Source organism: Egretta garzetta, unplaced genomic scaffold, assembly GCF_000687185.1.
Source record: "Egretta garzetta isolate BGI_Z169 unplaced genomic scaffold, ASM68718v1 scaffold229, whole genome shotgun sequence".
NCBI classification, from domain to species: Eukaryota; Metazoa; Chordata; class Aves; order Pelecaniformes; family Ardeidae; genus Egretta; species Egretta garzetta.
In genome coordinates this window covers 31,876-50,537 of record NW_009270000.1, presented here as the reverse complement: position 1 = coordinate 50,537, position 18,662 = coordinate 31,876, and the positions used below count along the sequence as shown (strand labels likewise).

At 38.4% G+C, this 18,662-nt stretch overlaps 1 protein-coding gene across 1 annotated transcript in view; it reads right to left on the bottom strand.

Annotated features, from left to right (window-relative positions):
• Positions 1–5,150: 5,150 nt before the first annotated feature.
• The window catches only part of METTL4 (methyltransferase like 4), an 18,870-nt gene continuing 5,358 nt past the window's right edge, over positions 5,151–18,662 (bottom strand). The window contains 6 exon segments of the mRNA XM_035903009.1: positions 5,151–6,260; positions 6,262–6,377; positions 13,232–13,320; positions 13,934–14,040; positions 14,255–14,429; positions 16,296–16,375. Of these exon segments, the coding sequence (XP_035758902.1) occupies positions 6,231–6,260; positions 6,262–6,377; positions 13,232–13,320; positions 13,934–14,040; positions 14,255–14,429; positions 16,296–16,375 (597 nt within the window). The 3' untranslated portion in view covers positions 5,151–6,230.

Here is an 18,662-nt window from a genome sequence, read left to right as displayed (position 1 = left end):
AGGAAAGAGAATGGAAAAAATAGGAGGTCTAAGACAGGGCAAGGTGAGGAATATCCCACCAGTTACAGGTGCCTACAGGACTGTCAGCTCCACAAGATTTAATCTGAGGCAAATAGGGGGAATGTTACAGACAAAACAAGAATGTCTGACCTCCCGCACCCTCAGCAGAAGATGTCGTTTGGTTTTTACAAAAGAAAAGGAAAACTGAATAAGGGTGCCTGATATTCCAACTAGTGATAAGCAATACTGCTATTTTAAGAGAATTTACTTACTGACAGGGGAAAAAAGAAGACATGCCACTGCATATTGAATGTTAGGGGAAAAAAATCATATTCAAATATTTGCCTTCATAGCATTTTATTAGTAGTATGCTAACCATGAATACTATCTCCCTAGATGATCTGAAAAATGTCACCTATATTCAGAGGCAGGGTTATCATTTCCATTAGGGTCATCAAATGAGGCCTTGCTTTGTTCTTTTATTATCAAACAGGTAGCACCAGAAAACCAATAAATAAAATTCCAGGTGTGGAAAACAATCCTGCTACAGTACTGTTGTTCTGTTTACCTTATTTACTGTTGATCCTTTTCTATCCTCATTCCTACAAATTAGGCAACACAGGGATTGACGGAGAAATCACACCTTTCTCTCACGTGGCTTACACATTTTTATGTCCTTTTGACAGCAGCCAATTTCGCTATTGCCACAATTTCAAATCCTCGACTCCAAGAGTGTGGCCACGAGGTACATCAGATGCCTCAGGATGGCTGCGGTTGCACATTCAATGACGCTGTTGCTTGCGTTTACTAAGCAGCCCCTCTTTCTTCTCTCGCCTCCAGCTACTTGTTTCCAACTCCACACTACACTCTGTTATGTCCAGTTGTTTGTGCAAACAGGTGACGAATCAATTCAATTGGGTTTTCCTAAACCGCATCGTTTTATGGCCAAGCCTTCTCAACTGTTGCATGAAATCCAAGGCAATTCCAATAACACCAATGAGACTGATGTAACAAAATAAAGTTACTGCTGTGTAAAGGGATGTTTGATTGAAGCAAATCAGTTGGGAAACAGAAGATGGAAAAGGAGAAATGAAGAATAAACAGCAAGAACCAGAGCGTATGGGTAGTCAGACTTACTTTGTCGTAAGTAAATGGCAAATTACTAACTAAAATATATAAATGTTCTGAAACAAGTCATAGAAATTCTCTCTCATAGGACTGATAGGGAGCTAAAAAGCTGCAAGGCAGGACCACTGAGGAGGACAGCCTGCTGTTTAGCAGCCAGAGTGCTTTCAAGAAAGGATGCCTGGAAACCCCAAGCATTTCAGGCCTCAGTCCCCTGGCAAGCTTTTAAACCATGTGCATTATTAGGGCATCTCTAACCATATAAAAAGTAGGTTTTCCCCATAAACTAGTAACATTAGGGCACTGACAAGTAAAAATGCAAAGGTATTACATTTCTAGCAGTGCACAGCTCTGGTTGTTATTCAAAAGACAGCATACCCCTGATTCACACTACTCCAACCCACCAGCTTTGCATGTATGCACAAATACACACACCCGCAATTCTCTCTACGAAATAATGGCAGACCAGTCACCCTCCCAGTGCTGTCTGATCACAGCCTTACAAATGCTCTTCTCTCAAACCAGGCCATGGACTTAGCATCTCTTGTCGTGCCCTCCCACATCTGACCACAAACAGGATTGTACCTGTTCCCTTCCCAGGTGACCACCATTTAGTTCGGGTTACCCAAGATGCCTTCTCCAGCAGCAAAGAGCACTTGTGGCTGAGCCATAGAAACAGCTTTCTGGGCGAGAAGATTTCCATCATACTGTTCTGTATGAAACTCCCTTCTCTCCTTGGGAACAACATGTAAGACCCAATTTAGGAAGGCTGTCTTGCAGGACCATCCTCTCCCAAAGGTCTCTAGTTAGACTGGTCCATGCAAGTTGCTTCTGACCAACAAAATCCCTACTCACCCCTCCCGCCATGGTGATTTTTAACTGTTTAACAACTGCAGGCTCAAGCTTTGCCAATGCAACAAAGCAGATTTTGTCCATAAGCAAGACTCGTTATGGTTAGTGGCTTTGCCATGCCTCAGTTCTGTGGTTAGAGGTTTTATCTACACCCACTAGTTGCTCTTCCTGTTTTTTTTTTCTAACTTCCCACTATTTTTGAAATAACATCTGCATTCAAGTACCACCACTAGTGGAAAATACCTCGTCATTCTGCGGAAGGGATTATACAGTGGTGTTTGCTGGAACAGCAGAGCCCTTGATTCACGCTAGGTCGCAGCGTGCCCCTCTTCTACCAGTGCCAGCCCTGACCAAAGTACAGCGGGGCTCCTCCTGATCCTGGGAGTCCTTCCTATGGAGTCAGGACACACAGCTAGATCAGAGAAGCATTTTTCAGGTCTTGCAGTTTAGACATTGCCTTTATGAAGTAGCAGCTCCTTTCCATGGCCATGCCCTCTACAAAGAGCAATCCCCATCCAGGTAGGCGCTGCAGAGCATGGGATAGCAATGTGAGGCCGCACAAGGACACTCCTGGTCATTACAACCCAAACACGTTACCGTAGCAAAAGTTGTTAAGTGAAGCAAGCTCCGCTAGACTGCCAGACCATTCCAAAAATACCTGCCAGCTGGGACACCACAAGACTTCTTTCAGAAACTTGAACAAACCTCATTCCTTGGCTATTCTCCAGACATCTTCCATTCCCTTACTGTTGTGTTCAACCCCAAATAAGCAGTAGGCAAGTCTTAAATGGTATGTTGAGGTTAATGAACACAGTTCTCAAGGCATAGTAGCATTTTCCTCCTGTTGTCGTTGTCTATACAGTTTAGAAATTGATTTTCAAAGCCAGGTCTTCATTGCTGCTGGCACCTACCTGAGCTGAATCCTATAGAGAGGTAAGAGCTGCTCACTTACTTCACTTTTTTAATAATGTTTAATCTTGCAAAAGAAACTTTCTTGTTTCCACAGGAGTTCGTGCCTAGCAATCACTATTCCAAAAACATCTTACTGGTATAATTCTTTTTACTTTATAAAAGTTTAAAAATACAAGTAAAGGTCATATGCTAATTTGACATTTCAAAATCATACTCAAACCTGAAGCTTCATAAAAGTAAGTTTGATTATGACACGATGTACTCTACATATAGGAGCAGCTTAAAATTACTTCTTATTGCTTTATGAACAGAGATTTTTTTGCAGTAAGAAAGACATAACTTTAAAAGGCCTTAAGTAGTGGAGAATACCTAGCCAAAGAATTTTTATATCATTGTCTGGCTAAAATAACAGCCGATGTACCAAATAAAGTACTTTCCAAAAATTCTTGAGCAATCACTGTTCTCGTTTCACCAAATGGCCAAACAAAGAATTTAGAACTAAAAAAACCCAAACCTCTTTTGTCAATGTTGTTAGTAAAATACACACTTCACCAATTTTTCCTTGGAATGTGTGGATTTTAACATACCAAAATAGAAAAGCAGAAAATCTCTTTAAAAAAAGGGGGGGGGGGGGGGGGGGGAGAAACCTGTAATTTCTTAGGAACGCTGAAGATGTGCATAATACCTAGGCTGCTACTTACCATATTCACCTCAACTTCTCATTACCATCCTGTATTCCTCCAACCTTATCTTCTCTCCATGTTCTTTCATTTCTTACTGAGTGTGTAAAATCTTCCGAGCAGGTTTCCTTTTTTACACAAGGCTTGACACAACAGAGGGCATCTTTCCAACACCAAAGTAATATAGAGCAATTGATGTAGATAATACTATTCTTTCACAAAAGGAAATTGGATCTTAAGTTGTCCTTTTATATTAGCTGGTTTCACTCATCACTGATTTTTCAGTACGGTTGATTCTGCCTCAGAGGAACCATCTGACTGACGCTGAAGGATCTGATGGCTGGTTGGGGACAGCTGGGATTTTGGACAGCTAGAAAAGTGTAAGCTATTTAAATTATTAATTAAGCATAACAGGCCAATAATTACGTTTTAAAAATGACCCTGAAACAATCAGCTGTTAATACCACCATGAGATTTCTGACTTAGCAACAAACTGAGACATATTGAACCTCCTCCTGAGAAAACCCAATAGTTTCAGGTTGGCTGCAGATGAAGAACACCACTTCTGTCATATTCACAAGGCTTTCTTCGTAGCCAGTGCGCTGGAAAAGCAGCAGGACAAACGGCTGTCCAAGGCACAACTTTGTAACCATGACAGGATCAGGTAGTATTTAGATTCCAATCTTCAACTCCATTTCCAGACTGAGAAGCTTACAGCCTGCCTGCTCCTGCCCTCTACATACAAACCACACTCAAGGAGGCTGGATTCCCAGCTGCTGGAATTAGCTGCTCAGCTTCTCAGCGCAGCAGCTCAGAGAGCAGAGGGAGGGCCAGAAGGCTGCGACTTGCAAAGGGACTCCACAGAAAAAGACAGATTAAATAGGTCATCAATTCTTAAGCAGCTTGAAGAAGGTCATTGCCTTAGAAGGGTTCTGCTGCTTACCTCAAAGGAGCAAAGTGGTTTCCAGATCGCTAAGATTGTTCATTCCATTCCTCTATTTGCAATTAAAAGATAATCTAGAGCCAGTCATAGCAGTGGATGCAGAACAGACAATATCATCATTTCTTGTGCTGTTTCATAGAGTACAAAGGGAAAATGAGACATGCAGCAGTTACGATTTATTCCCTACTTGAGTCTCATACGCTCATTTAGTACTGGAGGAGACCTTCTTGGGAGAGCAGAGGAATTCTGCCTGGGAACTTAGAAGTTCCAGGTAGGGAATGCCTTGCAAAACTGAAAGCAAGTAAAGAACCTTCTCATCCCTTACAGTTGTAGGTGAGGTGGCTCATGTCCCGACAGCTTAAGAGGTAGGCTAAATAAAATATTGCAGCAAGAAGTATTTTGCCTGGTAACTACCTTCACTGTTATATTATTTACTTATTTTGAGTATATGCGTAACTGTTAGTGGGGGGAAAAAAAAAGAAAAAGGAAAAAAGCATTTTCCTTGTTTTGATAACACCACTGCTCCAATAGGCAAAACATGAAATTGAACAGTAATATAGGAACTGGGTCTGCAAATAAGACACTGACAAGTTTTTATTTTAATTTTTATTACAAAGTTATTAAAAAATAATCTGCTAACATTTTAAGTTTCATTTTAAAACCTTCACAGCTCATCAGAGTACCAAAAGGGGAATGAATGTTAAGAAGGTATGCAATGCATTTTTTTCCCAATTATAAACAGAACTCAGGAGCTTGCCATCAGGAGAATCAGCTCGTCCAGAAGCTCTGCTTCTACTGGTGAAAATGAGTAAGTGGCAGAGGCTTCATTAAGTCTCCTTTTTTTTACTTTTCAAAGCAAATCTAAGGGCAGCAAAGGACACACAAAGTGTACTGTTCTAAAAAAAAAAAAAAAAAAAAAACAAATCATTTTTATGCTAGCTGAAAGATACAGCTCATTGGCATGGCTTTTTAAAGTTCCAAGAACATAAGGAAAAAGAATTTTTAAGATACTTATAATCTGTTAAAATTTCAGTTAAATCTAACAGCTTCATATGCAGATTTGTAAGATGCTGAAACTGACAATTTACAATGTATTCAAGAATGAATACCACATAGAGAAATAGGGATTTTGCTATTTTAAAAGTGTAATTCTACATAGAATGTGGTCAGTCAACAATTCATTTGCAACACAAGCACCGCTCCTTTTATTTCCTCTGAGGCAGACAGGCAGATACAAACATGTAGGAGGATACACTGCCTTCATAATTATTTTAGTTCAAAATCCACTGTTTTGCAACAAACAATCTTAAGGAAACGTGTAATTCAGAAGTGTTTACTTCCATTGCCACTCTTCAAAAAGAATACATTACCACTCTTTAAAAATAATACATTACGAGTGCAACCGTAGCACTTATGATGCTCAGATTTGATAGTTGCAGTGAGAATACTTTAAAATTTCTTTTCTTGAGGTTTGAAAAAAAGCAGGGATGGACTTACCCTCTAGCATCAATATTTAAATATCCCAAGATCATCAAAAAAAGGACAAGCTTGTACAAATGGAGATACCATTAAACTAATAATCCTGTCACTTCAAGAACTTTAACTGAAGTGCAATTGGTTTAGTTTCTGTTACCTTCTGAGCACCATCAGTAATAAAGGCAAGTCCCAGAGCCTGCTGGGAAGTTGCGGAATTTCAGAATTAAGCTACAAGACCCAACTCAGTTTTCATTCTGCAGAAGAGTGAAAAAAATCAATGTGCTGAAACTTCAAAACCTCGTTTCCCCAGCTGGTCCAGCCAGGCTGTAGGTTGCGAGCAAACAACTCCAAGCATTCCACATCTGGCTTGATAAACTCTGCCAAAACTGCTGTGCAAGACAAAAAAAAGGAAGATAACAATAGTGGCAAAGGTACAAATAACAACAGTAAACAGATAAAACCTCCCCTGTGCTGCTAGTGGATGAAAAACTGAGTGTTTCATTAAAAAAGGGAGAGACAGCAAATTAATTTCAGGGGTTTCATCAAACAGCTGGACTATTTATAGTGAGAAAGTCATTTTAAATAAGTACCCTTGAGATTCTGAACAATACTGTCAAGGCCTTCAATAGCCTTGATTTATTGGTTTTCATTTAGAGAAAGGGAATGAGGATTTATTTCAGCCTCTACATAGATGAGTTCTGAATTTTTCACTAATATCAACCAAACGCCTCCTAAAGACTCCTTTAGCTCCTATGGCACAGGGGCAACATTTCTAAAAATAAATAAATAAATAAAACCTTTCCTTAATTAAGATCACACTCTTTTCCTCTGCATCTTAAAGGGGATAAAAGCTTTTTTTTTTTATGACAACTGTTAAAAAGTAAAATAAGAAATACCAGTTAAATAAGCATAGCACTAGAAGGGCTGTAAAAATAGGGGACTTCTTTTTCCCTAATACCAATTTGGCAACTGAAGAAATACTTCTGTAACTGTGTTCTTCCATTCAGCAACATAAATCTCAAATTTCTTCTACAGTTGGGCATTTTTACTGCTTAAATCCAAATCAATAGATGCCTGTCATTAACATCAGTTGTGTCACTGATTATGACTGGTATTCTTGGGAGTGACAAAAAGAAGGTCTTGCATTTTGCCTGAGAAGTATTATTGCAAGCAGTTTATTGTTAAACGTGTTACTTTTCATACAGAGCCATTTACTCTGTGGCTGGGAAAACCAAATTCTCAACTAGGTTTCAGGAAATAGCAACAAATCTATATTACACATAAAAATATGCATGAGAAAAGCAAAGGTTTAAGGAGGACCAACACAAAGGAGGCAGAAAGACTGAAAAACACATCTATACTAAAAATTATGTGTGAAGTTTTTATTTTTGTTACTGAGGACAAAATAAGAAAACTATGAAACCATTTCCTTTTCCAAAGGATACCTTGGTCATTTTTGATCAGTGGTTTCTGAATTTCTGTAGCTTGAAAATACAGCTCATAAATCCAACATTATGTCACTTGACTCAGTCTCTTCAGATATGATCATTGCAGAAAGCAAAAATACATTTAATAAGCATACATCCAAGTATGAGAGGAATAATAAGCTTACATCCAAGTATGAGAGGAATGCTTTTTTTTTTTTTGATGCAATCCAAGTTCTGACTTTCTGCATCAAGTTTGCCAGTCACAGACTCCCTGTGTGAGACCCCAGCTGATCTTGTCATGGATTGCTCCTGTTGCAGAAAGATGAGCATCCACTTCACTTTCTCGGGAGTGTTAACCAACCCCAGATGCATTTCCTACCTACACGATCAAAACTTTTTCATAAATATTTTGTAATGGGTGTTTCCAGACTTTCTTGTATTTTGGCATGGCATATAGATCTATTCTCCTTCCTCCAATCTTTAACAAATGTCAGATGAATGTCTCAGATGGGTTATCATGAATTGAGGCAGGTTTTAATATAAAAAATACTGCTACAAGCAGGAATCTTATTCTAAAACCCTGCTTCTTTTAGAGGCAAGCTAAAATGTTTAAACAAATCTAACATTTGCAGAGAAAAGTCTGGGAGGTTTAGAGGAAAATGTACATTCTGACAGAAAACTTGCTGCACTGAACATTGCCATTTGGTGTCATGGGAGTTCATCTAATTAGACACCTCTTACAAGTACCTGCTTTTATACCATTTTGTAAACCCACCATATTAAAAAAAAAGTGGTAAAATGTATTGTTCTTTTTCCATGCTCTATTTAGCTAAGGCTTTCTTGTGCACAGGTTGCTGCCAACACGATCCGAGGGCTGGAGCACCTCTCCTACGAGGACAGGCTGAGAGAGTTGGGGTTGTTCAGTGGTGGGATGGCAGGGTTAGGTTAAAGGTTGGACTCGATGATCTTAAAGGTCTTTTCCAACCAAAGAGATTCTACGATTCTATGTTCAGCCTGGAGAAGAGAAGGTTGCGTGGAGACCCGACTGCGGCCTTTCAGTACTTAAAGGGGGCCTGTAGGAAAGATGGTGACAAACTTTTTAGCAGGGCCTGCTGCAATAGGACAAGGGATAATGGTTTTAAACTAAAGGAGGGTAGTTTTAGACTGGATATAAGGAATAAATTATTTATAATGAGGGTGGTGAAACATTTGGACAGGTTGCCCAGAGAGGTAGTGGAGGCCCCATCCCTGGAAACATTCAAGGTCAGGTTGGACGGGGCTCTGAGCAACCTGATCTGGTTGAAGGTGTCCCTGCTCACTGCAGGGGGGGTTGGACTAGATGGCCTTTAAAGGTCCCTTCCAACCCAAATCATTCTATGACTTTAACAAAGGTCTTCCAAAAATCTATTCTCTTGATCTCTAAGAAAGCCGATGTTGCAGGAGGTTGCACTTTTTCCACAGCAGAGAAGGAGGACACTGTGGAAAGCAAAGCTCCAAAGCTTTCAATGAGCTCTCTGTGAGCAGATCCTGACATCTGTAGGGTATTTTTTTTAATCCAAATGGGCATAAGATCATGCAGAGCTTACTGCAGAGTCAGGCTTTATATGACTTTCCCCCCCCCATATAAAAACAAAATAGAACCATTTTGTGCTTTATATGGGCTTTTAAATAGAGGAAGCAATTATGTAGGTGACAAAATTAATTACAAGCACATTTGTAACGTTGACATTTGTTCTTAAAATGTATAGATTAAAAATATCATCACAGCACTAAGTCCAGTAATCAAAAGCAGTTTTACTAAGCACCCAAAACTTCCAATCCTAAGAGAACAAATTTCAAAAGTACACTTAGGAGATTCAACCAACCTTAAAGATTAGTTCACCAGAAAGCAAAAAAGAGGTAGCCAAGAAACAGGTCAGTTCAGCAGAAGCAGGAAGCTTGTGCCAATTTTTTGATCGATTTGGTTACAGAATTGAAAAAGGAAGTCCCAGGAATCTCCCCCTCTCCTGCTGCCAGAGAGGGGCTTTTTTTAAAGTCAGAAGTTTTTTTTTTTTAAAAACAGAGATTGCATATAATTCCAGATCCCATTATAGTATGATTTTTCATTGCTAGGTTGTAGGTATTTACATAATCACATCAGGCAGTAACTTGCATCACAATGGAAATTACCATATCAAGAGGGCAATAATGTGGCTGTGTTTTGTTGGCATAAAATCTCATTACACAGGTTTCCTTAAAATAGGAAAAGTCAGTGTTCAAGTTACAAATTATAGCTGCTTTGTTAGGCTTTTATATCACCAGAAAGCTATTCTAACACACATGGATCTGACTTGCAGCCCTTAAGCAAACTCTGGAGTTTTTGTCCTCTGAAAACAGGTTAGAGGGTCTACATCAGTAGAAAACTTAACATTTAAGTTTTTCTAGCACAGGAATAGATTTAAAAAAACCAAAACACACTATTACTTCTATCCACTTACAGATAACCACTGACAGTAAGCATCTTAAACAGATGATAAATAGATTATTCTTTATAACTTGCATGTGTCAAACACTATGACAGCAACTCAGGCACCTAAACTTGGGCGTCTAATGCGCTAGGACACACGAAGCTAGCACAAAGCCGGTTGGTAGATACAACATCGGTCTTCCAGAAAAGCCACTTCCTTATGAAGCACGGCCCAGCAGTCAGGCAGGATACCTGCCATACCTGCCTACTCTTAATCCCAAACATGTACTGAAGATACATGCTGCTAAAAATGTTTAAATAAGCAAAAGGAGGAATAATCTTTGAAACAAGCAACAGTTTCCCTTATAATTTGAACTTTCATTACCTAAATAGCAAGTTCTGCATGGCAAATGGCATACATAAAGTGAAAATGACTGTCAGCTTTTCACTGTCTGATCTGTGAGCCATTCAAAGGACAAAGTACATGACTGAACTCGTTTCACAGTAACCTTTCAAAAGAGTTTGCAATGTAGAGGTCCTTATTGCCCAGTTTGTCTAATCCCTGAACAGAGTAGGACCAGAAAGAGATCTGAAACTCAGCACAAAGATGGCTTTACATCTCTGCATCTTCCCTGAGCCTCAAGTTAAACCTAGATGTTGATGCACCACCTATCAATCTGTCTAACAGTAAGGGGTCAAAAGTGCATAAGGAAGCAAGATGATATTTACTTCTTTTATTTCCAAGAACACTTTTATTGCAAGGCCTAATAAGCTAGGGTTGCTACAGGAGGAAGAAGTTCCCGATATTTCCCACTGCACTCTTCTGCTGGAACTATGCAAAGCATCTGGAACACAGCCAAGAATTAATTCCAATGTTGTTAGGCATACTCCTATATGACAATATTATTTTCTAACAAAAAATGTACATACTTAAAAACTGGAGGAGAAATGGCTATAACAAGAAGATTCTATAAAACAGGAAAAGGAAAAAAGGTGTTTGAAGTTCTACATTACTTCACATCATCTGTGTAACAGAATACCTTCTATGTCTTCTAAGAGCAACATTGAATTGAATCAGGAAGAAAACCTGTTGTTATTTGAATCAAACCCAGGAGTAATAAAATTTCATTTTAACGCATTTGCATAAAGAAGCTTAAGTACATTTACAGTGACATATTAAAGCTGTAAGCATTGAACACAGCACATGCATCACCAAAAACCCCTACAGTCACAATTTCATGGTTAAATGCACTGTAGGAACCCAAACATCTCTTTTTGATGGCTTACTTTAATTTACATCTTCCTCTTCCCCCAGAGAGATAAACTGTTATAATCAGTCATTAAGTGGCTACATATGTACCAACATACAGCCTTTATAGTAGTAATAAGAAATGAAGTACCAGACAGCATCAGTAAATACTAATATTTTTGGCTTTGTTACTACTTAAACAAAGCATAAAGAATGCGTGTGACTCATCAAGCGTCCTTCTCCTCCATTGCCAAATCTCTGCTTCTGTTTGAATTTCTTGAACCACCCTAGGATGTAGCTCAGCTGCTCTCTACTGGCCACTCTAGAATATTGTCCAGTCATGAAAGCAATACCCTTTTACAAGACTGAAGTCAAAGCATCAGCAATTAGCTTTTGTCTTACAGTCTACTTTTTCATTCCATAACCACGTTCTGAATGGAGCTGCCAAAACTGTAGGATGCACATGGATTTTTTTATAAAAACCTTGTAAATTACTGATAGTGCTCAACAGCAAATTAATTTTTCAAATAGAAACATAAATGCTATACAATGGTATCAAATCCCAGCATTCAAGTAAAGACTCAGGAAATATATAAATTAGTACAGACAATTGCTTTCAAAGCCCATTCAGGATGATCATTTATAAAGGATACCCCAATATGGTTTCTAGATTCTGCCCTACAAAATAATTGTTCTGAGGACCATTCTGGCACTAGAATTCTCTACAATATGTGCAAACTGCTGGTTTGCACCCCTGGATACCTCACAAGTTTCCTGTTTGTGTCTGAGTGTGCTGCTAAGTATTGGTTTTCTGAAGAGGCCCTAGGTGGCTGCCTCACAGATCACTACTCTACCATTCATTACCTTAAACCAACATGCATACTTCCTGTTGTAGCCCTAATTCTTAAAGATGTGGCTTCAGAACTGCAAAAAGATCCTCCTAGAATTGCCCTTTTTTTATTTTTAGCTAACCAAAGTATGTGTTTTCTACTAGTTTCTAAACTGGTATATATATATGTATGTTAATTTCATAAATACAAGGCCAAAATACAAATTTTAGAGCCTCCTTGAACGTATAACAGCTGTCCAGATCAGCTTCCTAAAGTTGTTGTGTTTCTTGAGAACAGAAAAAGGAAAGCATGTCAGTGAAGCAAAGTGTGATGCCTCTCCCTTCCAACAGCATTATGCATTTCTTCTACCTGCCTTTTCCGATGTCATTACATAGCACCATGTACACCTGAAATATTTGCAGATTCATCATTAGTTTTCCCCTTGGGGGAGGATGAAACCATTTTTGTAAGAGGTATTAAATATGTTCCTTACCATAGCATTGTAAGGCACTCAGGTGCTATAATGATGAAAGAAGTACAACTTTCTATTGATAAAATTAATCAAAGTAAGAGCGCTCCAGAACACTGTACAAAAGGTAACACATCACACAGAAATCTTCAAATCTTTGGACTAAACTCTGAAGAGTTGAATTCATACCCACATTAACTGGCTGGCTGGAGTTACTGCATCAATTTCAGTAAATTAAATACATCTCCTTGGAAATAAGCAGGGCATGCCTTGTTTGTTGCCTACTGTCAACAGTTTTAAAATAATTAAGTTTTTGGATTTAAAGGCACAACTGTACCTCAGGTGTATAAGCACCTCATGCAAAAATAAAAACATTTATTTCGGGATGATGTAATAAAGAGATTTCTCCTTTTATTAACTAAGTAGAAGATACCCTATTTTGTTTATATATTCCCAAAGTTCTGCCCCCTGCAAGGTACTGTAGGTCATTTGGCATAACTTCATACATACAGCACCTGTAAACTGTTCCTGCAGCATTTAAAAAACAAATTTAAAAAAATGCAACTTTTTTTACATGCCTACCCAAAGCATTCACACAATAATGCTTGAAGTTCTACTTTTCATATTCATTTTTAGAGACCAAGACTTAGATGACTGACAACATTTTTAGAAATGTTGAGGAACCACAAGTCCTGTTGAGCAAAATTGGTTGGCATACAGGAAATTCATGCACTTCATACACAAAAGGTATCACATTCTAGGCACATACTTTCAGGTATCCAAGTCCAATGCCCCACAGAAACATTACGCAACAAAACGTACCAGTAAGAGGGGGTTTATGTGAATGCAGACTGCAGGGTATGCTGACAATTAACTTATGTTCTGGAATTGGAAGTACATCTTCAGATTTCCTGTTGTATAAATCAGAACAAAAAGTATGAGAATGAATACCACCAAATGTGATGCTGCAGCTCTCACAGAGCTACTTTAGATGGGAGCCGACACACAGAACATTCATTCACAGTCAAACTTCAGATAAGTCTAAGGGAAGTTAAAAGTTGCTCAGCCATAATATATAAAAGGACAATTTATGAAATCACTGAGGCTTTTGACAAAACGTGGTTAACACTAGCCATACAAAGCCACTGAGAACAAACAATGTAGTCCTGTATGTTTTCATGTGTAGAAAACCAACATCCTCAAAACGGCATCAGCCTGTGCCAAGGACTCATGGTCCAGGAGAACCTGTCAGCAAAGGAATCCCAGTCCATGAGGCTTTTATCTGAGACAGTTTCCCAACACAGACAGATAAAAACGAGAAGACAAAGATTTCCATCCTTTAATCTCACTAAAGCACTCCCTTATCCCAAATCCAATAAAGACTATTTTTAGGTCCACAATCAGCCAAAAGATGACGCCAAGAGAATATTTTGGGACATTATACTCTATTATGAACAAGTGATATACACAAAGAGAATCCTAGCAGCTTCAGAAAAGACATTTACCATAAATATCATGGCATACCTTAAGGCTTCCTTTACATCTCCTTGAACTCTCCCCAATACAAGAACTTCATAGGGCTTTTTGTGTAAAGAATCCAAAGGCAATACAAATTCTCCAGCTCTTGTAATCTGACACAAAGGAATTAAAAATACACAGTGGAAGATTTTCATCGCCATTTTTTTCCAAGACATTTGCTTTGATAAAAAGGAAGACACTGATGATACCATATATTTCAAACACAAATGCACATGGTAGTAAATAGAAAAACTGTAAGAATATAAAGTGTCACAGTGCAAGCCCTCTCAGTCTCCAAGAAAGCAACAAAACAAATTGAGAACTTACTTTTACCCAGTGCCACTCAGCAAGTGTTTTCACAGACCAATGAGGATAAAGTTCATCCTTAACAAAACGTAAGTGCTTCTGTCTATTAGTCACCCACGTGACTACAAGACAATTTGGAGCAGCTAGTGCTGGTACGGGAATCTGCTTGATTTGCCCTGAAGACAAGTGGCTGTATCTATATGCCAATACAGTGAGAAAGCAAGTTAGCATATACCAAATATAAAAATTGCAAAGCAACACAAATGGATAAAGAAATTATACAGCCAAGATGTTTCAAGAATTATCTCCTGAGAACACAAGTCAAAAAAATGGATCAAGACTGACATCCAGTGGCCAAATTTGATGGATTCTGATATAAAATCATTAGCATACATACTTAAGTTTTACTGAGCAGAACCTTTAACTAGGTATTTCTACTATTCCCCCAAAGAAAGTATTATGAGTTGTGATCCTGAAGAAGTCTAAAAGCCCATGTTTAATTTAAGAACTATCATATGTAGTTCAATACTCTCATCTTTACGCCAGAACAAAGCTATCTAGTCAAAAGTAGCTCTTTAGTCAATGTAACATTATCCACTTTTCATAATAAGCAATCTCTCTTCCGAATGAAAATGACAAGTGAGTCATGTAAAGTGTGAGGGCAACACTAATTTGACTGGCAAGTTAAAAGGTCATAAGAAAGTAATCATTTCTCCAATTATTTGCAGAAGCTATTCATTATTTTTAAATTATCATTCATGGTAAAAGTTCTCTATGTTATTCAGAACAGTTCCGTACATTTTTGAGCTAACTGTACGCTACATCGGTCAATACAGTATGCTTTCCAGATTCTGTTCTATTCTACCACTTTGCTCATGATGCTATTCTACCCTATTAGTGAGTTGCAATTCATGGAACCTACACAGTGCAGCATCAAAAACATTGGCACACTGTCTACTGGAATCAACAGCCACTGTCTGGGTACCTGGGATCCCTATACGATGCAACAGTGAGAACAACAGTGAAAATTGGGAAATAAGGCTAAAATCCGAAATACCAAAGAAAACAAGATTCACAACCCAAGGTGTGAAATGCTTAACAAATATTAGTCATCAGCAAGGTAACTAACAACAGTGATAGCTCTTCCACCTTTTGCCTTTATTTTGTAAGGGAAAGGGGGTCTTGCTGGCTAATTCATTCTTGTGAACAAATACAGTTTTCTTTTGAGTAACTTACACAGTTAAGACAGACACTTTAATGAGTTTAACTCTGGGTTTCTAGAGGTTTCTGTAGGGCTTTCAAAGTAAAACCTACCCATCTACGTCTTCAAAACAAGCTGCAAAAGCTACAGTAGACATTATGCAAGAAAGTTGTATGGCCATATTTCCTGTCTGCCCTTCTTTCACACTGATACAATTCAATGGTAATCAAGAGAGCTCCACTGGCATAAGCCTGATGTTACTCAGTGGAGAAGGAAGCCCATAAAATTTTAAGTTAATGACTTCATAAACTACAGCACTCAGAAAGTTCCTATTGCACTTAAGGATTTTACTGCTGCATTATCACTTTCTCTCTTCTACCCATCAGACTGAAGCTCAAACTACAGCTCAAATTATAAAAAAAAAAAAAAAAACAAACCAAAAAAACCCCCACAACACACAACCAAAAAAAAACCCAACCAACAAAATTAAAACTTCTAAATTGGACCTCAGCCCTGGCAATACTTGCACATTTATCTAGCTTTATGCCCACTAAAGTAACCCTATTAATTTTAAATTAATATCTGTATGATCTGGGCCTTACAAAACAGTTAACTCCAGGCTTTCCTTGTAAGTCTCAAGGACTACCATTCTCTAACTAGTTAGGTAATTTAAGATCTACTCTTGCAAATATTTTGTAGGCAAAGTATCTGACCCATTTCAGTGAAATTCCCAAGATGTTTCATAGACTTGAAGGTAGGCATATGCCAAAATATTTGCTAGTTTAAGCTACAGTCTCACAGGTATATTGGTTTTGGATTGCATCAGTACAAAAGTTTGTTTGATTTTACTGTAAAATTTACCTGTTACTCCTTTTAACGGATTTGTTCTCCCATGGTGGATCAATCACAATTACATCATATTTCTTCTTGTCTGGGAAGTGAAATTAAAAAAAGAGCCAGTAAATTAGTTTTAAAATAAATCTACTAGTTAAAACTGATAAAGGCTTAGCTACCCACATACAGACAACATTCAAAGAACCAACTATGCAGCAAACCCACAGTTTTCTTCTGTTCTTTCCAAATAAGTTAAAAGGCTTCTAGCACGCTTCTTTTAATTCAGATAATCATATACTTCAGATATTTTTAGGCCGATTACCTAAGGAAAGGATGTTTATGCAATCTGTGTCAGATCCCTCCAAACAATTTTGAACATCCTGGGGACTTTCAGGAAAAAAAACGATAGCAGAGTGCAAGTCCCAAAGATGTAAATTTCTCCGAGTTTCCTAACAGAAGCTATGTAATAAGCCAGGTGTAATAAGCACCCAGCTGAGTAAAAGGCTGCAGCCCTGAATGCAAGATCCTGTCCTGTTTGATCTTTCGGCAGACCAATTGGGACACGCAGAGCTCCCAACCAGCCCCTGGAAAACCAGCCCTTCCAACCAGCCTTCACCAGAGGTGAAGAGACAGAGAGTTAGATGCAGTGTATGAAACAGGAATTAATGGACAAGAGGAAGAGAACTGGAAGAGTTTTCATGGGAGAAGCTGGAGCTGGGTTTACTCTAGTTGGTAGATAGAAGACACAGGAGACATCCATGAAAAAACCGGACTCTCCAATTTTATTTTTTTTCCACAGAACATATTTGTTCCTTCATGGAGTCTGATGCTAATTATTGAAATAACTCATAAGAATAATAGCTTAATATTTAATGTCCATTAAATGTGCTTTCTACATTTTATTCCTTTATTAACATTGGAGGCGTTATCCTGACAGTGGGCTGACTAGTGAGAAATACTTCTCTTTTGGCAGGTGAAAGGGAAGAGGAAAAATAATTCAAATGGACAGTGAAGTTGAAGTTCCTCAAAAAAAAAAAAAAAAAAAAATCTAGAGTCATGGCATTGTACTAACATTCACTGCTGGTTACTTCAAAAGCATTTTCTCAAATTTCTTGGACTGCTCTCTGACCTCTGGGAGAATCCAAGCTTGCTATATGAACAGCTGAGCATAGTGATAGCACTGTGACAGTGATCTTCCTTCTTTCATACAGCTGAAAACAGCTACCTGGCTAAATTCTGCCCTTCAAATACAAAATTATTATTTGGATAGTAAGATTCCACCTCCTGTATGTCTTCTTAATAAAAAATAAAAAAATAGTAATAAAAAAGAATCAGTCAACATCTAAGTTGCATTATTAGAAGTGAGGAAACATGTAACTAACAAATCTAAAATTACTGATTAGAGGGTAGAGCAGTAATCCCCAGCTCTTGCTCACAGGCAACATCTTTCCTATAAGACTGATGAAGCTTAGCTGCTGCTAATAATAATGATAATGATGGTCAAATTGAAAGTTAATGGAATGGTGAAGTACAGTGAAGACTGATGCATGTTGTCAGCTTAAAGCTTTTCCGTATGTCCCATTAGGACTGGGGATACTGGCTTGGATAGCTTTTGATTTAATTTTACAGAGGAGTTACTAATTCTAAAATCCCACAACTTCCCTGTCACTGATTTTAGCTTAAAACAATACTGTGAAATGTAGCAGCTGAGAAGTCAACTCATGTTTGCTACTCATGGGCTGGCTAAAGCGGTGTTCACCTTCAACTAGGTGCAGCAGGCTCTCAACCTGTTATCCTCTCCATGGGACGCTGGGGTTGGTTTCACAATCAGTTTATGCCAGTCTGAATAGACCCTGCTGCTGAACAGGATGAGTCTGGAAGGGATCTCTTGCTTTAAGGTGCCTAATCTCATCCCTCTCCCATGATCTAATCTAGCTAAAACCCAAGACAGCAGGAACACCACCCCAGCAGCACCGTAGACTTCTCTATGTTAAAGCCTCATCCTGTGGGATAGGGACCCAGCAGTATAGCTAGTCCAAATTTAATGCATTTACATAACTTCTATACTGACAGTGGCTCAGAATATGCTCGCAAACTGACATATTTTGGGCTTAATGCAAAATGCCGTGTCTGAGATTTTTAGAGGAGCCTCCTGGGGACAGATAATGCCCCCATGATGTGGGCTCTTAACCATTCAAAATTCCTTTGAAAACCCTCACCTATTTGCACAAAGTTAGAAATAACACTTTGAAAGCTTGCAGCAGCATTTCCTATCAGTGTGATGCTCTATATTAAAATCTGTTCATTGAGTCCTTAGTCATCTTGACATTAACAGCCCTTCTCGGGCAGGAGAGAAGTGGTAATTTCTAATGCCTAAAAATACTTACAGTTCAG